At 42.6% G+C, this 21,387-nt stretch overlaps 1 protein-coding gene across 5 annotated transcripts in view; it reads left to right on the top strand.

Moving 5' to 3' along the window:
* rxfp1 (relaxin family peptide receptor 1) overlaps nt 1–19,843 on the top strand; it is a 119,952-nt gene extending 100,109 nt beyond the window's left edge. For 2 of the 5 annotated variants that reach the window (XM_048263368.1, XM_048263370.1), the window contains 8 exons: nt 4,232–4,303; nt 4,625–4,696; nt 4,859–4,930; nt 5,606–5,677; nt 6,166–6,395; nt 12,960–13,370; nt 13,714–13,932; nt 17,044–19,843. In XM_048263368.1, coding sequence (XP_048119325.1) covers nt 4,232–4,303; nt 4,625–4,696; nt 4,859–4,930; nt 5,606–5,677; nt 6,166–6,395; nt 12,960–13,370; nt 13,714–13,932; nt 17,044–17,369 — 1,474 coding nt within the window. In that variant the 3' untranslated portion in view covers nt 17,370–19,843. The remainder of the gene's footprint in view (nt 1–4,231; nt 4,304–4,624; nt 4,697–4,858; nt 4,931–5,605; nt 5,678–6,165; nt 6,396–12,959; nt 13,371–13,713; nt 13,933–17,043) is intronic. The other 3 variants (XR_007195703.1, XR_007195702.1, XM_048263369.1) reach the window with 3 other exon arrangements.
* The last annotated feature ends 1,544 nt before the right edge of the window (nt 19,844–21,387 follow it).

Raw genomic sequence — 21,387 nt, 5'->3', positions numbered from 1 at the left:
CCCCTCTCCACACCGTACACAGGAACTCACAGTAGCGCACAGAGTCTGTTTCCATAACCCTAGACAGAGTGACCAGAGAGCGTTTGAGATCCACCTGCAGTCTGCCCCTCAGATCGTCCACGAGTGGCTCAACTGAGGAGTTGGTGTCCAGGGTGAGCATGGTCTTCTTGGACCTCTTGTCAGATCGATACAGCCGTAGGCTCCTCCTGTTCCCTAGATCAGAATCCAACCTACAGAGTGTAACATTGTTATCATACGTTACTTTCTCCCAAGACAGGACTTCTTCTTCACCTTCTGCACATACGTTGAAAGGGTTGAGAGGGCTTGAGTGAGCGCCAGCGATGAAAACCAGCAGGAGAAATCCACTTACGCATGCGGCGCTCTCCATTCTGAGTTCTGTGTTGCCGTTGATGTTTAGTCAGCTTGTGTCATCTAATTCTACCAGGCAAACTGTAAGAGCTCTGACAGACCCCACGTGTTCTTCTCTATAACGTGTGTGTGTGTGTGTGTGTGTGTGTGTGTGTGTGTGCATGCTAGTTCTGAAGCCTTCACTGTATCTATCTATCAGAGCTAACACAGAGATGGAACTGACAGATAGTACTCTGCACTTACCCATAAATATATCAGATTGTTTTCTTTTCTGATTAAGCTGATAGTGAAAAAAAACATTACATTAATTTACAGTTTGTGACAATTGCTTCCATACTAAAAATGAATGTTTTTGTGTGCTTGAAAAACTTCAAAAACAGTGAGGGAATGACTTGTTGATGTTGACTTCCAGTTTAGATTCTGAATGTGAAGCTGATGTTTATCATGTATGGTTTGTCTCCATGGAGACAAATTCGCATGACTGTCAATAGGGGAGTTATCAGGGTTGAGGTCAAGATAGGCAAAACGTTGCAAAGCGTAAGATTACGCAAGCTCTTTTTTAAAGAAGGACATGTTTTGCTTTCTTTGGGAGCCTGATGAAACCTACGCAAAAAGATTAATTCTCTTTCTCAACTTCTTCATCAACTTTTCATTCCTATCTATATTTCTTCTGAAAATGACGTGAGATGGATATGCTGCACTCACTGACTTTGTTTCCGTTATGCCCTGAAAAAGGCATGCATGATGCTACATGTGAGCATTTTAAATATGTCCATTTCGGACATGTCCACTCAAGACTTTTTCATTTAACCTTGGTATAGAGACTTTCCCTTCCTCTTTTGACCCACACACATATGTTCACACACGCAAACACGCACACTCACACATACTGTACACAGACACACACACACACACACAAATACTATACATACACACACAATTTCTACTATACATACACACAACATCCTGGAGAACATGACAGCTGAGATGCCATACTGTATTAATCATATCAACTACATCATTTAGAGTATCGCATATAAGCAAGACAGCTGAGTTGACATATTAATCATATCAACTACATCACTTGTAATATTGTGTATAAGCATCACAGCTAAGATATATCACATCAGCAGCCTAATTTAAAAGTGGCATAAGTGGAACATTTAACTGTATCTTCTGAAGCTTACTCAGACAGAGAGAAAGACCTCAGATGCTGTGTTCAGCAGACACAGGAGAGAAAAGCGTGTTGAGTTCAGATGCTGTGTTCAGCAGACACAAGAAACAGAAGCGTGTTGAGTTCAGATGCTGTGTTCAGCAGCTACAGCTGACACAGGAGAGAGAAGCATGTTTAGTTCAGGTGCTGAGTTCAGCCATCTTCACGTCATCATAGGTCTTTTCCCCCACTCTGCTGACCTTCTCTGCTCTGACGTCCAGAGATCTGCTCTCCTCTTCTGCTCTTAAGTTTGAACCAGATTGCAGCAGTGACCAGCCCCAGCACCACACAGCGTATTAATGTTGTGTACACTCTGTAGAAAAGAGAGTGCACCCCAAACGGATCCCTGTACACAAGGCGGATCTCTCCCTCATAACAAACCTTACCTGGGTTCTCCTTTCTCTACCAAAAGACTCTTCACGTGTACAGTCCACTGTCCTCTGCTGTGAGATTGGATATGATCAGAGAGTGATTTGTACGTATATTGGATACAGTCACTCTACCCCTCAGATTCTCAGGCAAAAGTGCATATGGGAGGAAGTCTAGAATCCTGTGGTTCTAGTTCTTTGTGACGGTACCAGTGGAGCCTATTATCCAAACCTCCAGAGGCATTCACACCTTCAGTAATATCTAGAAGAACACAGATAGATAGATAGATAGATACTTTATTGATCCCCAAGGAGAAATTCAAGAACAAATTCACCGTGAGAAAAAATCACAACCAAGCGGGAGAATTTGTAGCAAACATAGAAGTCAATGCCATGTATTAGGCCTCACTCCAGACACTCATACTGTACACTCCAGGGTGTTGTGGTGACGCATGGTTGTGGTGTGCATTTTCTGAGGGTGGCTCTGAATAATGGTGAGCCAGACTGTCCCATTTGCCATTCTCTCTCCAATGTGCTTGGCTGGAGAACTCTTCATTTGAAATGTGGAAGAGACACATTCTCCTTCTCATAAGCAAAGGCATTCCTTCTATGTACGAAAAGACTAATCTGGTTATAACTTTGGCATTGAGCTCCTCTCCATACTGTGCAACAGTATTTACTTATGTCAGTGTGTCTAATCCCAGAGAGTGTGACCAAAGAGATTTGAGGGCAACGTGCAGTCTGCCCCAAAACCCTCCCAGGACTGGCTGCAGTGAGGAGTTGGTGTCTAGGACCAGAACAGCACAATTGTCATACCAGTGACATTGGTACGGCTGTAGGCTGTTCCCATTCCCCAGGGTAGAATCACACAGTATAGCACCTTCATCATAAAGAGAGGTATTGGTGAATAGTGAAATGAATATGTTATCTTCATTTCACTATTCACCAATACCTCTCTTTGTCATATTGTCCACAGACTTTGAGACAAAAGCTTCTGTGTTCTGTGATGTTTCCTTCACTCCAGCCTTCAGCCTTGTAGTCTCCACTCTGGGACCGTACTTCTCAGGGCAATCAAAACTGTTGCTCCCCATTGGTGGAACGCACTACCAGTTCCCACCAGAGCAGGGGCGTCTCTCTCTACCTTCAAATAACTGAAGACCCAGCTCTTGAGAGAGTACCTCCTCTTCTAGCACTACCAACAGCTAGACATGCTAATTCTAGCACTTACCACCTGTCTACAACTGACACTTGACTCTGTGGAAGTAGCAATTACTGCTGTACTAACTTGTCCATGTTGCACTGTACCTTGATTGTTTCGGTTACACTTTACTTGACAGTATCGACATAAGAGTGACATGACAATGTCATGAATGTGTCATAAACAAGTCATAAACGGTTATGACATAACGCTCCTGTTATTAAGTGACATTCGGTTTTTGTCATAACAAGTTAGGATTAGGATTAGGTTTAGGATTAGGGTTAGGGTTAGGGTAAGGGTTAGGGTTCATGTGTCATGACAGTGTCATATGTTCATGACAGTGTCATGTCACTCTTATGTCGATACTGTCAAGTGAAGTGTTACCATTGTTTCCCTTTTTGTAAGCCGCTTTGATTAAAAAGTGTCGGCTAGGTGTATTGTAATATTCTAGGAGATTGTGAGAGCTCTGTCAGGCTTATTCTATCTTTTCTACTAGAACTGACACTTGTGTTGGTGTGTGCCTGTGTGTTCCGGTGCCTTCTATCAGATCTAGAGAGTAGAGATCAAACTGATTGTTTGAACTTTAAACTCACCCAGTTGTTTTCTTTGATGTCCTCATTTGGAGGCAGGGTCACACACACACACAAACACACACACCCACTCACACACACACAAACTTTTTGTCTACAATTGAGCTGTGTCTGTGTGTGTTACTTTTTTCTAATCTCCATTTAAATGTTTGTGTCAAGTCAATTCCCTTTCCTATCACACCTCTCAATGAATATCAATGAACTGGCTGCATCAGTTGGAATGGGGTTTCGGACCCTAATTGAGCAGTGTTCAAGGATGCAATCTAATAGGGGAAAACACAGACACTCTTAACACCACCAGTCACCTATATATGGAATGGAAGGTCATGTTATTGTTGTGGAAGTATAGACGTGGTGCAAACCTCTTCTAAAAAGTCATGTCAAATATTAAACAAGCTTAATGGTTATTTATTGGTTATTTTTTTATTTATTTTTTTTATTCTCAGAATAATGTTTGTGTGTGTGTGTATGTGTTTTCATGTGTCTCTTACAGTGTGTTGCAGCGGAACAAAATTAATCATCTTCATGACCAGGCTTTTTCTCCTCTTCACAAACTTGGCGAGCTGTGAGTTGGATTCTCTCTGAAATCTCACTCCCTTTCTCTGAAGCATTCTATAACACAAAAACACATTTGCATTTTATTTTTTGAGAATTTTGACCTTATTATTATTAGCCCACACCCCTGCTCCAACTAGAAATGAATGTATCTCTATAGCAAGTCTTTCAGCGATAACAAAAATGCCATTACCTGAAGCAGATCAAAGGGGGATAAAATACCATTTTCTGAAAGAAAATGTCTGGAGAGTACCCTGACAGAGCTGCAATTCAAAGGACTTACATAGAACTTAATCTATTTCTGTCAGTAAATGGTTTGTGTTCTTTGCAGGGATCTGTCCAATAACCGCATCACAGATTTCCCGCCTCATCTCTTTGTTGACCTGGTAGATTTGCTTCAGTTGTAAGTGTACCTCCTTTATCTCTGCTCTGGAGATTGGCTTCTTTGTCTCATTGTCTTGATTTTTTTAATATAATACCCAGAAGCCTTTAATCTTACTAATTGAATATGGAATTGTGGTGATTGTGACATGACATCATATTAATTATGTTGTTATCTGTGCAGGAATATATCCTACAACCCCATTCTTGACCTGGAGGTGGATCATTTCGACAACCTGCATAAACTGAAATCATTGTGAGCACCTTTTACAATTTCTGAGAATGCTGCTTTTGGCTACACCACAAAAGTGGCACCAAATCCTGACTTGTCATTTCTATGTGAGGGAATCGCAGAGATTGTGAATCTCTGAAGATAAAGATTTCACACAAGCTTGGTTTTGGATCCATATGCTTGTGCTACGAGTTTGAATTTGCAGTCAAGCATCTGCTGAGACACATATAGTTAAGAAATCATTTATAATCATATAAATATAATCACCTGATGTCACAGTTAGTCACATTGGGATGATGTCCATATTCACAATTCTATTGTAAACATACACACACATGAAAACCTCATGATACTAAGAAAGATCTTGATGTTGATGTTTGAAAGTATGGATTCCTGAATGTGTGTTCTGATCATAGTCTGATTGAAACAGAGAAGACAGAGTGGTTAGTTTAGAAAATGTGCCTTATTGAACGTGCTCCTCTGAGTCAGATGAAGTGGGCCACGATGGTGACAATGTCCCATTTTAGGGCACACATCAAAGCATTACCCTGAGAAAGAGTCTGTGTGGAAGTAATTGTTTGTGCTCTGAAGGGAAAGGAAAGCAAAGAGAGAGAGGGAGCATTAACGGAAGAGGGGCCGCGATATGAAAGGCCCGTACTGTGCGCTGCTCTTGGAATGATGCTGTTTTCTTTCCTGCAGGGTCATCGAGGGAATCGAGATTGGGAACATCCAGAGACGCATGTTTGAGCCCCTCAGGAATCTCACACACATGTAGGTCTCCTCACTGCTCTGTTCATCTCTGTATGTCTATGTAAACTACATAAGTAAGTGAGCTGAACAGGTTTAAGATGGCAGTAATATTTGAAACCCATTAAATTAGAAAAATGTTTGAAGCTTTGCATGCTTTAAACCTATTTATTTCTGTATCAGTGAAGCCAAGCTCTATTTGAATCAAGGTTTGGTTCGTATCATACATTCTTTTACTCTAGCATGATGGATATACTCCCCTGGATACTGTTGTTAAATGACAGAGCACACCTTGACATTTGCATTAAGATTAAATATTTCACTGCAACCTTATGTAAAATAGGGACTTGGGGAATTTTAATAGGGAATTTTGATAGCAAAGTTCATGTTTAATTGCTATGACGAAAACCCTCTTTTAGGAAACAGCTAGAACGTGTCCTCTTCTCTGCTGCTAATGGGACCTGTTCTCTGTTGTTCCTAAAATGTGTTCCGTACTCCTCTCTTCTCTTCAGCTACTTCAAGAAGTTTCAGTACTGCGGCTACGCTCCACACGTGCGCAGCTGTAAGCCCAACACCGATGGCATCTCCTCGCTAGAAGACATGCTGGCCAACATCGTGCTCCGTGTCTTTGTATGGGTTGTCTCGGCAACCACATGCTTCGGCAACGTCTTTGTAATCTGTATGCGATCCTACATCCGCTCGGAGAACAAGCTCCACGCCATGTGTATCATCTCACTCTGCTGTAAGTACCACACATGTTGAGATTTGTACAGAGCTTTGAGCTCTCAACAGTAATCCCTGTTTAATTGCCCATGATTTCCACCAGATTGTGCTACCAGATGATAAATGCCCTTTGCAGTTCGTGGTCAGGTCGACCTAAAAAAAATGTTTGTGTCTAGTTTATTTGCGTTTATATTTGTATTTATATTTGTATTTATGTGTGTGTGTGTGTGTGTGTGTGTGTGTGCACGCACGCATGTGTGTCTGTGTGTGGGTGTGTGGGTGTGCACCCTTTTTATATGGACATCAATAGAAACAGTGTTTTGAACTCAGAAGTATCTTTTGTAATTTCAACTCTCTTGACTGAAAAAATTCACTTCTGGCCTGGCCGTGCTCCCATTGGTCCCCCAGCCCACACACACATGCACACACACCATCTTCCCCTCAGATCACTCCACTCCTGTTGTCCCTGTAGGTTCCCGTTGTCTCATGTGCTCCTTGGACGCCCCCGTAGTCCCCCCCAAAAGTCCTCTCATGTTTCCGCCTGACCCGCTCTGGCCCCACGAGGAGCATCAGCATCTGTGCTCACCGCCTCTGTCTTTTGTGTGGGGTCGTCTTCCCTGGTTACTGAGCCGTCCCTAACGAGAGCTGCCAGTAAAATGTGCTTTGATATATTTCATGGATCTGCGGACTTCAAAGAGGCCAGCATGGTGTGATATATGTAGAAGCACATTTGCTGCTCTGTTGAGACATACAGTATGTACATGTAGTGTAGGGACCGTTACCCAGATCTGAGGCCTGTGTAAACGCTAATGCATCCCCTTTTGATGTTGCTATGTGATGCCTAAGCGAGATGTCAAAATGGATTTCCCACTGATTGGTTTAGCTTTAGATGAATCAAACTCAACTGTGCTAATCTCACATGTGGCTAGGCTGTCAGGAGGCTTCAAGCACGCTGAGAAATATCAAGGTCCACAGATCCCAACTTTGATGGGGAGGGGGGGGGTCTCGTCTCCTGTCACTAAGGACTGAGACACATTAGCTGGTCCTCTGACAGCGCTCTCAGCTCAGTATCCACTAGATTAGTTCTGATTGAGAGCTGTCTGCGTGCTCTCAGCTCAGTGTCCACTAGATCAGTTCAGTTCTGATTGAGAGCTGTCTGGTGTGAAGGCCTATTAACCCTTAGAACCCGATTGACGCAAAGTGCGTCAAAAACACACACCCTTTCTTCTCTGTTACATTGCTCCGCGACTTGTTGCAGCGAGATGAAACCTTTATTGCATGACAGAGAAGAAGTGAGGCTTTCCAAAGAGACTACGCACTTGTCTGTACGATCAAGTATGAAAATTAAAAAAAATCATTAAATTAAATCAAATTGCATCATATTTACAGTCTATACTTCTCTGCGTTCACTCGCGCACCCATTACTCTCGTTTGAATTACTCGCAAACCCGTGATAGCATAGATATGGCAAGCATATCAGATGAAAGAGGAGACACAGGGCTATCCATTGGTACCATGGATATCGATCCTTCTGGCTTATAAAAACAGACGAAGTGACTGCAAAATATTAATGTCATATACACAAACCAACGCTGCACACCCATTACTCTCGTTTGAATTACTCGCGGACCCGTGATCGGATAGATATGCCACGCATGTCAGATGAAAGAGGAGACACAGAGCTATCATTTGATACCAAGTACATCCTTCTGGGTTATAAAACAGACGAAGTGACAGCAAAATAATAACTTCATATAGCTGGACTTACCCCACGTTTTTGTCTGTTTTTGTGGTAAAGCATGTTTATAATCCAACGCTATCGTGTGTTTCTCTATGGCAAAGCATGTTCATAATCCGGTTTTGAGATCCTAGCAAATTCCTGCATGGCACCCAATTCAAGGCTGACATTGCATCCCAATTTGTTCAACAAAGAAACACCTTTTTTGCCTTTACTTTGTTCATGGCAATGCAGTAAAAAGTTGAGAATCATTATGAGTGCATACACCACACATGCTAACACGCAAACTTGGGTCAAGTCAGGTCAGATCAGTTCGTGTCACAGGTATTGAGCGCAAAAAGGTCATTTTTCATCACTAAATAAAAAATGGCATTTATTTCTGTAAATCACACACCACATATTTCTGTAAATTGCTCAGCCCCAGAGTATCCCACCAACATGGTAATTATATTGCCCGATTCAGGACAGTCTGCCCTACACACACATGAAATGCATGTAGAGCTATGAGCTTGCTGTGGTGAGATGCATGTCAAAATATAAGAATTTTTATAATACACTTTTTATATTTTAATTCTTTAAAAATCTAAATAAAATCAATGCTAGTACTAATACATGAAATGATGATGAGATCTGGATAGCCTAGACTCTGCTGAAAAAAATAATATATAATATGTGTGTGTGGCACTTACAATGACCAGAATAAATCCTTATGAATAAAGGTAGTGAAAATGCCCTAAAAACAGCTTAGGGTTCTAAGGGTTAAGACCTAAGTCAGACTTATTACCCATCATTCTGCTTAGAGATCACTTGGGGTCACCTAAAGAAAAGCAGTCCAGATTGTGTAATCTATTAACGTTTTTCATGTGACGTATTCTAGGTTCTATAGCTTTGTTTACATGCACCTGGTAGTCAAGAAACAAGTTGAACCCATTGAACATCGTTGTCTGCAGCTTCCTCTCAGTAGGCTACATCTCTGTATTTCAGCAATGTCAACATTTCAGGCATCAATAAAGGTGATGATGAAACGTTATCCCATTGTTCAATATTTCATAGCCTGTCACAGGAACGTTATTTCGCTAAAATCGCCCTGATTTGGTGCATTGATCTTTATTGATAACGTTATGGGAGAACCTGCATGTAGCCTATGGTAGCCTAACTTTTTTTCTCTGTTCAAAACTCGGTTTACACGAAGACGATAGACTTTCTTAGAAGCTGTGAAATTTGGCCAGAAAGGAACATGTCTTCCCTCTGAAAGTTGACACAAAATCAAACAATATTTGATCATTTAACTTGAACTGAACAGCGACAGGTTTTGGTAGGCATGTAGACTCAGCAGACGTTAAAACGGTAGCCTACATAGCCAGCGTCAGTCAGCATCATGTAACATTAATGTCGTTAAAGTCATGAATCCTGTAACATATTATAACATATAACAGCGATGACTCATTCAAAGACGATCTGCATGGATATATAACCACCCAGAAAAACTCAGAATGTGAGTGATAAAGTTTAATTAATTATTAATTGTATGAAACTTTTTTACTAGTTAATTGCAGCATCGGCTATATTAGGCTGTTATGCTAGCTCAGCCTTTAAATATGCTGTTATTTTAGTCATGTGGACTTGATTAAACGGGTAAAGATAATTCATAAACTGCTTATTTCTTACATAACTGAAGCAGTAGCCTAGGTTCAACAGTGGTGTTTGAGGTTGCTGTGTTAAGTTCAGCTCAAAAATCTGTTTATTTTGTCATACGGGAGTTAGCCTAACTGAGCTGAAGGCTATTACTCTGACGAGCCAGTGCACCGTTCACAGTGCTCAGTCCGAGGGGCGGGATAATCAGTTGTCTTTCAAATTCCCTCTGCACGCAATAGGACAGCGGCAGCGCTATGAGTCCCATGCGTTTCCCACCAGCGGAGCTAGTTGGCTAGTTCAAACGTTTGCCAACTTAATAAAAGCTTAACTTCGTGTCACACTGTTAAGCCAACAGCAACATCCATCTTATTTGTTTTCAAGTAGCAGGGAATTCAAGCCAAACCGTTGCAACTCTGCCATCAATTATTATGTTAAGCCCACCTAACGACTCTATACACGATTTCATTGGCCTGATTAAGTTTCGATTTCAGGAGCTCACAAGCCAACGGAGAGTTGCTAGACTAGCCCTGGCAGCAAATGTAATTTGCTGCCGCTAGGGGCGCGTCTAGATTTCTAGGCTAGTAGGCTATAGCACATAAGCCTATTCTGTTTTCATTTATTTTGTGATAATCAAATGACACTCATGATCTTGAAATAGAAGGACAGAAGATAGGTGATTGATGTCCTACAAGCACAAATTTCACGAGACAAATTAGAACAAACTGTTCCGGTAAAAATAATCTTGCCATGTTTAAAATGCTGCACTTTTTCCCTTCATAGCCTATCTCTGGCAATTTATTTTTGGACGACTGTAGATAGTTGTATAGGTCCTAGGCTACACCATTAGGCCATCTTGAGAATATGCTAATAGACTTCACAGCTGCTAACGATCATCCTCCACAACCACGAGGATAAGTAGGCTAAACGGTCGTTCATTGCCTTTTTGCTTCTTATTGTAAAACCAACTGTTAGGGCCTACACAAGTGGTCGGCATCCCGGTCAATATTTGATATTAAAATTTCAATTTTGAAGCTATTTGTAACCATGTGTAGCCTATGCAACCCGACTGTTGTAGGCTTGCCTACCACTCCCTGTGTCTTGCCTACCATTCTTGCCTACCACTCTAGTCGTAAACAAATGGTCACATGACATTATGACGTAGGTGCAAAACCTTAATAGACCTATTTAGAGCCATATAGACCCTTTCAAGAGAGTTCCATTATCAGCATCATAGTTGGCTCCACAAGACTTCCTTTTTAACATTCCATATGTTATCTTAATGCAGCGGAAGTAGATTGGGGCCCAAATAGAATGTTCAAGCATTGTTTTTGTTTACCTTGTTAAAAGGGTCTATAATGTGAGTGATAAAGTTTTTTATTTTTCATTAATTGTATGAAACTTTTTATTAGTTATCCATTGCAACATCGGCTGTTATGCTAGCTCAGCCTTTAAATATGCTGTTATTTTGGTCATGTGGACTTGATTAAACGGGTAAAGATAATTAATAAACTGCTTATTTCTTACATGACTGAAGCAGTAGCCTAGGTTCAACAGTGGTGTTTGAGGTTGCTGTGTTAGGTTGTTGTGTGATCGCTAAACAATTCATAGGATCAAATCAGTTTATTAGCCTAACTGACCTGTAGGCTATAGCACATAAGCTTAACCCTATTCAAAGATCGTAATTCTTGATTTCGCTTGCAAACTGACGGTTTTATGCGTTTACTAAACAAAGATTATGGAAATTAAACACCACTTTTCCATCAAAAAGCTTGTTGTAAAAGGCATAACTTGTTAGATTTAAGAACTAGGTTCGCTAGCTCTGTGTGTTATGAGCAAAGAATCTTTGGTTATGAGTCCCATAGAACAACACTGCCATCTACTGGATTAGAAAGTGTCAGCAGGCTACTTGTGGATCTGGGTGGCTTCTCTGCGCAAAGTTTGTCTCAAAAATACGTGATCCACAAATGCTGATCCACAAATGCGAAAATGAAAACTGTGTGTGCTGGTGATCCACAAAATGCAAAATTTCACAAAGGCAATTTTCAGTTTTACAAATGCCATTTCATTTACAAATACACATCTACAATTGTGAAAAACAATTTACAAGTTACATATATGATTTTTTTATTTGTGGATGTCAAAACACGAATGCAAGTCAAGAAATATTTGTGGATGTCGCCATCTACTGGATTGCGATTTCTGTGTGCCGGTGAATTAAAGTAGGCCTATTTACGTGTGGATTTGTGTGACTTTCATGTGAAGAACGTCTCAAAAACACGTAACTTTGGAAAGCGAAGAATGCATGTGCTGGTGATCCACAAATGCAGAATCACATTTCACAAATAAAATTTTCGGTTTTACAAATGGCATTTTATTTACAAATGCACATCTATATTTGTAAAAATCAATATACGAGTTACAAATACGATTTTTTTATTTGTAGATATCAAAACACACATGCAAATCAAGAAATATTTGTGGATCCCCCTCTGCGCATATACAAATATTATTGAGACAAATTTAGCTCCATACATGATAACTTGAAATAGAAGGACAGAAGATAGGTGATTGATGTCCACAAGCACGAATTTCACGAGACAAATTAGAACAAACTGTTCCGGTAAAAATATTCTTGCCATGTTTAAAATGCTGCACTTTTTCGCTTCATAGCCTATCTCTGGCAATTCATTTTTGGATGACTGTAGATAGTTGTATTTTAGCCTACATCTTCGTAGACAGTAGGCTACACCATTAGGCCATCTTGAGAATAAAAGACTTCACAGAATCAACCATGAGGATAGGTAGCCTAGGCTAAACGGTCGTTCGTCGTCTTTTTGCTTCTTATTGTAAAACCAACTGTTAGGGCCTACACATGGTCGGCATCCCGGAAGCTATTTGTAACTATGTGTAGCCTATGCAACCCGACTGTTGTAGGCTTGCCTACCAGTCTGCAGTGCCTTGCCTACCATTCTTGCCTACCACTCTAGTTGTAAACAAACGGTGACGTAACATTAGAACGGAGGTGCAAAACCTTAATAGACCAGCCAGGGTCATGCTATTGATACGCTTGTTCCACTTACAGACCTATAAACCAGTCTGTGTGCCTATTACAAATCAACCTATAATCGACCTGTTGATCAGCACGTGTCATGCTTAGCCTGTGCGTCAGATGACACCGCGTCCACAAAGTGCTCCTTTGTGCCCCTGCAGGTGCTGACGGGCTCATGGGCGTGTACCTGTTCATGATCGGTGCGTACGACCTGAAGTTCCGCGGCGAGTACAACCGGCATGCGCAGGCGTGGATGGACAGCGCGGCATGCCAGGTGGTGGGCTCTCTGGCCATGCTGTCCACGGAGGTGAGTGTGCTGCTGCTCACCTACCTGACGCTGGAGAAGTACATCTGCATTGTGTACCCGTTCCGCTACCTGACGCCTGGCCGCCGCCGGACCGTCACCATTTTGGTGGCCATCTGGGCGCTGGGCTTCATCATCGCCTTCTTGCCGCTTGTCTGCAAAGGGGTCTTCCGGAACTTCTACGGGACCAACGGCGTGTGCTTCCCCTTGCACTCGGAGCAGCGGGAGACGGAGGGTGCCCAGATCTATTCCATCGTCATCTTCCTCGGTACGGTGGCCTGGAGGGGACAAGAGGGGGGCTCACTGCTAGCGGATTGTCTTTTGTTTAGTTCACTTCAACATGCATCTTTTATTTTGTTTGAGTTATATATTAACTTGTCAAAGCAGGCCAGTTCCTGTTCTTCTTCCCCTTCTTATCAAATAAAAGTATTGAACAGGAGAAAAAGGTTGTGGGGTGATGCTGAGATAGAAGTATTGAACAGAAGAATAAACTTGTTTTGGTGATGTTGAGCCAGTGTTGTGTGAGTTTAAGTTTGACTGATTGTGAGCCTGATGCAGAGCCACTATGAATTTGTGTTAGTGTAAATTGTGTTTTACCCCCCTATCCACAGGGCTGAATCTGGCAGCGTTCCTCATCATAGTCCTCTCCTATGGCAGCATGTTCTACAACATCCAGAGAACCGGCACGCAGACCACCAAGTACACCAACCACATCAAGAAAGAGCTGACCATTGCCAAGCGCTTCTTCTCCATTGTCATCACAGACTCGCTCTGCTGGATCCCCATCTTCATCCTGAAGATCTTATCCCTCATGCAGGTGGAGATTCCAGGTGAGCCAGACAGCACTGACCACTAGACAGCACTGTCCACCAACAGCACTGACCACTATACAGCACTGACCATTAGACAGCACTGACCAAATGCAGCACTGATCGACTGCAGCACTGACCACTAGACATCACTGACCACTAGACAACACTGACCACTAGAAAGCACTGTCCACCTAGAGCACTGACCACTATACAGCACTGGCCACTAGACAGCACTGACCACCTGCAGCACTGACCCAGTGTTTCCCATACATTGACTAATCTGTGGCGGGGCGCCACAAAATAAAAATCGGCCGCCACAGATGAATATTCTATGTTTAATTTCATTTCATTTAAATTAAATATAAGGTCAAATCCTTGCATTGGCATTGAGCTGCGCTTTTTACGCACACAGCCTTTCCTTGCCCCGCCCTGCTCTCTCTCGTAGCCCGCTGCCCTACTCCTCTGCATGTGCATTTAACAAAATATTCACGATTGTTGAAGGATTGTTGTTGCCACATAGAAGCATTGCATAGAAGACGTCTGGCTAAATTGCTACTAAATCCGCTTAGCATTGTGACCATGCTGCGCAAATTTGTTCAAAACTGCTACATTGAAGTGAACTCTGCTAAGGTCTTATCACAACATAGTAGGCTACATTGAAGAGACTAAACTAAGTTAAGTTATGAAATCAAGCAGTATCTCAAAGCTAACGTTAGAATACTGTTTGGATGTCGAATTTAGCATGCTTAGCCTACTTACAGCTGCTTGTCAGCTGCTAGTAATCAGTACTGGTTTTACCCCCCATCCGACGCCCCAGACAGCACTGACCACCAGCGTCTCTCCACGGGGCCAAATCAGGGCCAGAACAAGGCTAAACAAAGGTCGAATTACAGTAGGACCCAAATGGGACCAAACCAGAACCATGTCTGACTTCTGTTAGAATGAGTCTGCTATGCCTGACTTAGCTTTAAACACACGTGGAAAAGACGGATTGACCTGCTCATCGTGATGCACAGCACACTGCTGAAAGAGACGGAGTGATGTGGAAGAGACTGGAGCGGGAACTTTTCATTGCAGGTGGCATTAGGAGAAGCCTGTTTCTACACCATGTTCTGAAACTCTACTCTAGAGAAATATCAGGGTTTTTATGAGTGCATTGCAGTGTGAATGCTTGTTGATAGACACACGGCTGCTGGACATCTGAATTTCCCCTGTGGGGAGGAATAAAGTATCTATCTATCAACCAGCAAATGAGCAGATACAAGACAAATCTGATTTTGAGTCATTTTAGGACATACAGCTTTCAGAGTTTAAATGTTTGAAAAGTGAGGAAGTGAAGTGAGAATTTCAATATAATTCACATGAGATTCCTCTGCGATGCAGAGCCAGTAATGATGACAGATCTGCAGAATATTAACTCCTGTGAAAGTGTTGATGCGGGGACATTACCATACAATTCCCACAGTGAAAAATTGTGATCCATCAGTTTCTGTTAGATCTGTTAAATGTAGTGGTCTGTTTAATATCCATTTGCTTTGGGCATCTGCATTATAGCCCTGTGCCAAGTTAATTTTCTCGTATTTGAAACATGGTTTACGAATGCCCAGAGCCGTTTATTGGGCGCTACGAATATCAAATGCGTCTGTACGTAGCTCATAACCGCTTCGGTGTGTCGTCATTGTGACCCACTAGTGATCTTGTGACACTTGCTCTGCTGCAGCCGGGCTTCTCCCGCATACACCTCCTGGGAATGTATGAGTCTTCAATGCTGATTTCGAGTGTTTTTCCCCCATAAGTAAATTTAAATACTCGATAATGTCAATTTGCACATCGTTAAAACAACAATCACGATATTATCGCAGACGATATATATCGCCCACCCCTAATATTGACTAGTAGTGGCTAGTGGCTAGTTTGTAGTGTAAAACCTGTGAAAACCTTGATGTGATATGAAGGCAGCTAACTCTCAAATCTATCCACACACACAAACACACTCTCTCTTTCTCTCTCTTTCTTTCTCTCTCTCTCTCTATATATATATATACAGTATACAGTACACACTCTATATACTGAAGGAGAGGATTGAATTAGAGAGGAGAGGATGGAATGAGAAAGGAGAGGATTGAAGGAGAGAGGAGAGGAAAGTATAGGAGGAGAGAGGAGAGGATGGGACAATAAAAGAGAGGACATAATATGAGGGAGGAAGTGGAAAGGAGAGAAAAGAAAAAGGAGAAGAGAAGAGAGGACAGGAGGAGTAGCTGACCCTCCACACCTGAGGAGCCTTCCTCATTCTACACACGTCTTGCTAGGACTATCATGCTGGCAGTGTCCACTGGGGCTGGGCTCAGAGGCAAAGACCACAGGCTTTGCAAATGTCAGCCAGTCAAGGGATGACTTTGCTGTTTGACTCACCGCCTCATAAATGCACAGTCTAGAGCAGAGGCCTCGTGTCAATGTGTTGTTGAGGATTTTAGAGTTCTGTAATAAGCTGAGCCAAGCTTTTGCCATAATAGGATTAGTTCAACCCCTCAACACATGCTCTAAAAAGATGAAATGTGGCAACCACACCGTCATTTAACTTCCTCTTTTCTCTCTGTTTTGTCCTCTCTCTCTTTCACTCCCGTCTCTTCTTTTGTCCTCTCTTCACCATCTTTACTTTCCTCTCTACTTTCCATCTTCTCGTCTCCTTGTTTGCCCTCCACACCTCCTCACCTACCTACCCCTTTCCTCTCCTCTTTAACCCTCCCATCCTACTCTGTCCTCACCTGACTTGTTCTCTTCTCTCATCTCCCCTTCTCCTATCCTCTCTCCTCCCTTTTCTCTTCTCTCCTTTCCACCACCTCCCTCATATTATGGCATTTCTTTTCTTATCCCATCCTCTTCCCTTTCATCTCTCCTTCTATCCTCTCCTCTCTCCTTTTACTCTCTCCCTCTCTCCTTCTATCCTCTCCTCTCTCCTTCTATCCTCTCCTCTCTCGTTTTACTCTCTCCCTCTCTCCTTCTATCCTCTCCTCTCTCCTTCTATCCTTTCCCTCTCTCCTTATATTCTCTCCTCTCTCCTTACATCCTCTCCCTCTCTCCTTCTTTCCTCTCTCCCTCTCTCCTATCCCTTTCTCCCTCCTCCGTCAGGCTCCATTAGTTCGTGGGTAGTGATCTTCATCCTGCCCATCAACAGCGCGCTGAACCCCATCCTCTACACACTGACCACACGGCCCTTTAAGGAGACGCTGGTCCAGGTCTGGGCCAACTACAAGCAGCGGCGCCCCCTGCTGGGCAACCGGCCCACGCACCTGCGCTCCTTCACCTGGCTGGAGATCGTGCCTCTGCAGGAGGGGAGCCAGGCCACCACCATGATGCTCACCTCGCCGGACTTCCTGCCACCGCAGCCCCCTGACGCGCCCTGCGCCTCGGCAACGTCCCAGCTGCTCCGTGAGGCCGGCGCCACCGAGACGTGAGACATCGGTGTGTTCACCACACTGCCCCGTACTGCCCCCAGACCTCCATACAACTCTGCTACCTAGTTCATCTCCAGCACCACTGCGCGTCTGGTAGTCATCTGCTGTTTCCACAGACTTCATTAGGCATATGTTATAGCCGTATGTTTGTTGATGTTCACATTGCATGTTTACGTTCGGAGACAGGGTATTAAAGAATCCACACGTGTGTGGAGTAAAGGACTTTGATGATTGATGCACATCCAAAGGCACTCAGTACCACTGATTTTACTGTGCTTGTTTTTTCCCCTCAAGTGGACGACTGGGAGTTATGTAAGAAGAGTGGAGAACTGGAATTGGTTGTTTTGAACAACAGCATCAAAGCGTAAAACCTGCCTCAAGACTGGAACACGGTCAAGCCGTTCCTCTGCCCAGTAGCCATCATGTGTCCATCTGTGTCCAGCTCTCTGTGGCGTTACTCAGTGTGTGTGTGCCACTGAGGTGTTGTGCTGGAGAACAGGCTTCCAGTCCAGGTGAGCAGCTGACCCTGCAGTAGCTCAGACCCCAATCTGGACTGACCTCTGTCCTGCTGGAGTCCTGCTGTGCGTTACCTTGATTTTGTCACAAACAACTTGTGAACACACAAATAGTGGGTGGACGAAGTTCTCGGTGAACATACATACTTGGTCAGTGGACAAAGGCTTACTGTTTGACGTGAACAAAAAGATACTCAGCTTTAAAAGTTTAAAGAAAAAGAGTTTCGCCACAAACGTTCATCCCTGTTTGCCTGTTTAACTCTGCAAACACCACCCTCCCATCCAGCACGGCATGGCCCACTCTTACTAGGTCCAGTGGCGCCATAGCCACCTCTTACTAGGTCCAGTGGCGCAATAGCCCACTCTTATAGGTCCAGTGACGCCATAGCCACCTCTTACTAGGTCCAGTGGCGCAATAGCCCACTCTTATAGGTCCAGTGACGCCATAGCCACCTCTTACTAGGTCCAGTGGCCCCATAGCCCACTCGTATAGGTCCAGTGACGCCATAGCCACCTCTTACTAGGTCCAGTGGCGCCATAGCCCACTCTTATAGGTCCAGTGACGCCATAGCCACCTCTTACTAGGTCCAGCGGTGCCATGGACCACTCTTACTAGGTCCAGCGGCACCATAGCCCACTCTTACTAGGTCCAGGCCAGATCTGACCCACAGTCAGCTGATACCTGGGAACCAAATCACTGTGATAAAGATTATTTATGACAGGTTTTATGCCTGTGTGTGTGTTTGGTGTGTGTGTGTGTGGGAGGATGATGTTGTGTTTGTGTGTGTGTGAATATGTGTGTGTGTGAGGAAGTAAGGGTGTACAATTGCCAGTTGCAGGGTTGAGCTATGCTTATTTAACTGTGCTGATTTGGAGTCACACTTTTGATGATGTGCAGTGGCTCATAGTGACTCAGACTTGAAAGCAGTTTGGGATACAGCACACCATGGTTTCAGTCATAGAACACAAGCCCACACACAGACACACACAGACAGACACACACACACACACACACACACACACACACACACACACAAACTTTGGTATAAGAACAAATCAGTTTCAGTCATGGTTGGGATATCTTGACACTGGAATCTTTTCTCTCACACACTCTCCTCTCTCTTCTCTCTCTCTCTCTCTCTCTCTCTCTCTCTCTCTCTCTCACACACACACACACACACACACACACACACACACACACACACACAAAGAAGAGGAAAACGTTAAAGTTCCCCAACACATCCTTTGACATCCTATGACAGTTTGCTGTCCTTTCTGTGTCACATTTATGCTTGGGAGCTCTCTCTGTCTGTCTGTCTGTCTGTGTCTTCTGAGGTCATTTGTTCTCAAACGTGGTCCTCCTTGCTCTCATACACAACCAAATGTGTTGTTTGTCATTCAGCAGTCCTCTTGCGCAGCTGTAAAAAACATTTACCTTAAATCTTTATGTCATAAGTTATATATTTAGTAGCACAATATTTGTTGTCTTTACTTGAACATGATAATTGATGTTTTTGTAATTATCAATGTTTGTGAAGAATATCATGAACATTAGCAATGGTGAGATCTAAACCTAGAACAGGGTGACATAATTGCAGTTCATAAGGCAGAGATGAAAGAATAAATTGATTCAGTCAGTCAACACGCTGTGTTCTGCTGGTATCTCCTCAATCCTCCTGTTCCAATTTATTTTTGTCTGAAAATAACTGAAAATACACATTGTCATATTGAGACTAATAAGAGTCAGATATATGCACACAAACCTTGCCAAGACTATATTTTTGCAGTGAGAGTTTTATCCATGCCTCTAGCGTGGCCCATGCAGTAAGGTTGTTCTCTTTGATTCAGTGGTTACACTGTGTACATAATAAAAGCTTTTTTGGGAAAAAAAAGAAAAAAGGTCTGAGTGTTCTGGCTGAGTGTTCTCAACAAATGAGTAGGTATGTGTTAAGAACTAAGAGATTCATGAATAGGTTAATTCTTACCTCAACCTTACCGTGCAGGTGATACAACAGTTAGAATACCAGCACAACCTTAGGAAACTGAAAAGCTCCTGATTACATTTTCCCTTTCTGTAGGATAAATATTGAATATTGAATGAACTGTACATGTTTTTGTCTGTTTATTTATTCAATGCAAACAAAAATAAATCCCTCATCAGCTGCTGGAGTCACTATAAAAAACATACACACTGGGAATTTGCAGGGTTGTGTCTTGTGACTCCATCTTAGAACTGTATACTCCAATGTACTCACCTGTTTTAAGAAGTCCAGTATTCCAGTAATGACTACCACAACCAGAGCCCAGGATCTATCTCTATCTATCTATCTATCTATCTATCTATCTATCTATCTATCTACCTGTCTATCTGTCTTTTGTTGAAGGTTGTTCATTCAGCTGTTTTATTTTCTTCGAAAAAAGACAAATCACAGATGTGCCTCAAAACAATTTTTATTTAACAGATGAACATTCTGGTTTCTGGCAAATTTGTTAAAGCATGTTTATTTTTCAGATGTAGAGGGGAAACAAATATGGATTCAATCCTGAGGGGAAAGAATATGAAATCACAAACCTAAAATAATCATAATTAATGTAGCACTTTGTTGTACCTCATCTGTCTTGTGTGACAGCTTGAATTCTCTGAGGCAGACTTCTCTCATGTAGAACAGTATCTTTCATCAATCAGGTTTCAACTTTGTCAAAGTTAACAGATCAGCTTCACAGGACGGTACCTTGTCATGCACCACGTCCTTCAGTTTCCACCATAAAGTTTCAATGGGATTGAGATCCAGACAATTGGCTGGCCAAAGCCATGCCATTGACTTGATGGGCTGTATTTTGCAGCCTGGCGCATGGCGTAAAACTCGTTTTCCACCCGGTGCAAAGTTTAATTCCTTATTTTGCACGTTTATTTTTTAAACAATGCGCCCAGGGGTGTGGCAATTAACAATTTAGGGAGTGGCCTGGCGCATTGTCTAAAAATCGCTATTGTACACCTCGTCAGAAGTCTATGGCGAGTTGTTTATATGTTATTTTAAGAGAGCTAAATTGATACTGTAATGTGTAACAATCTGTGTAATCTATATGTATTTAGAACTAGGCCTACTGCCAACATCGAGCAATATTCTGTTTCACCTTGTAGTGGCGCTCAACCTTAATTCAGCCCTTGGGAGCGCGTAGCAGGAAAGATGCTTAAGCCTTGAATTTCCCCTTGGGGATTAATAAAGTATCTATCTATCTATCTATCTGTCTATCTGTCTATCTATCTATCTATCTATCTGTCTATCTATCTATCTATCTATCTATCTGTCTATCTGTCTATCTATCTATCTATCTGTCTATCTATCTATCTATCTATCTGTCTATCTGTCTATCTATCTATCTATCTGTCTATCTATCTATCTATCTATCTATCTATCTATCTATCTATCTATCTATCTGTCTATCTGTCTATCTATAGCCAGTGGCAGAATGCACGTAAGGTATACATACTGTACAGTAAG

The sequence above is a fragment of the Alosa alosa genome, chromosome 14, assembly GCF_017589495.1.
Source record: "Alosa alosa isolate M-15738 ecotype Scorff River chromosome 14, AALO_Geno_1.1, whole genome shotgun sequence".
Lineage (NCBI taxonomy): Eukaryota > Metazoa > Chordata > Actinopteri > Clupeiformes > Clupeidae > Alosa > Alosa alosa.
Note: the sequence above shows the minus strand (reverse complement) of the source record. Positions and strands in the feature narration are given on the sequence as shown.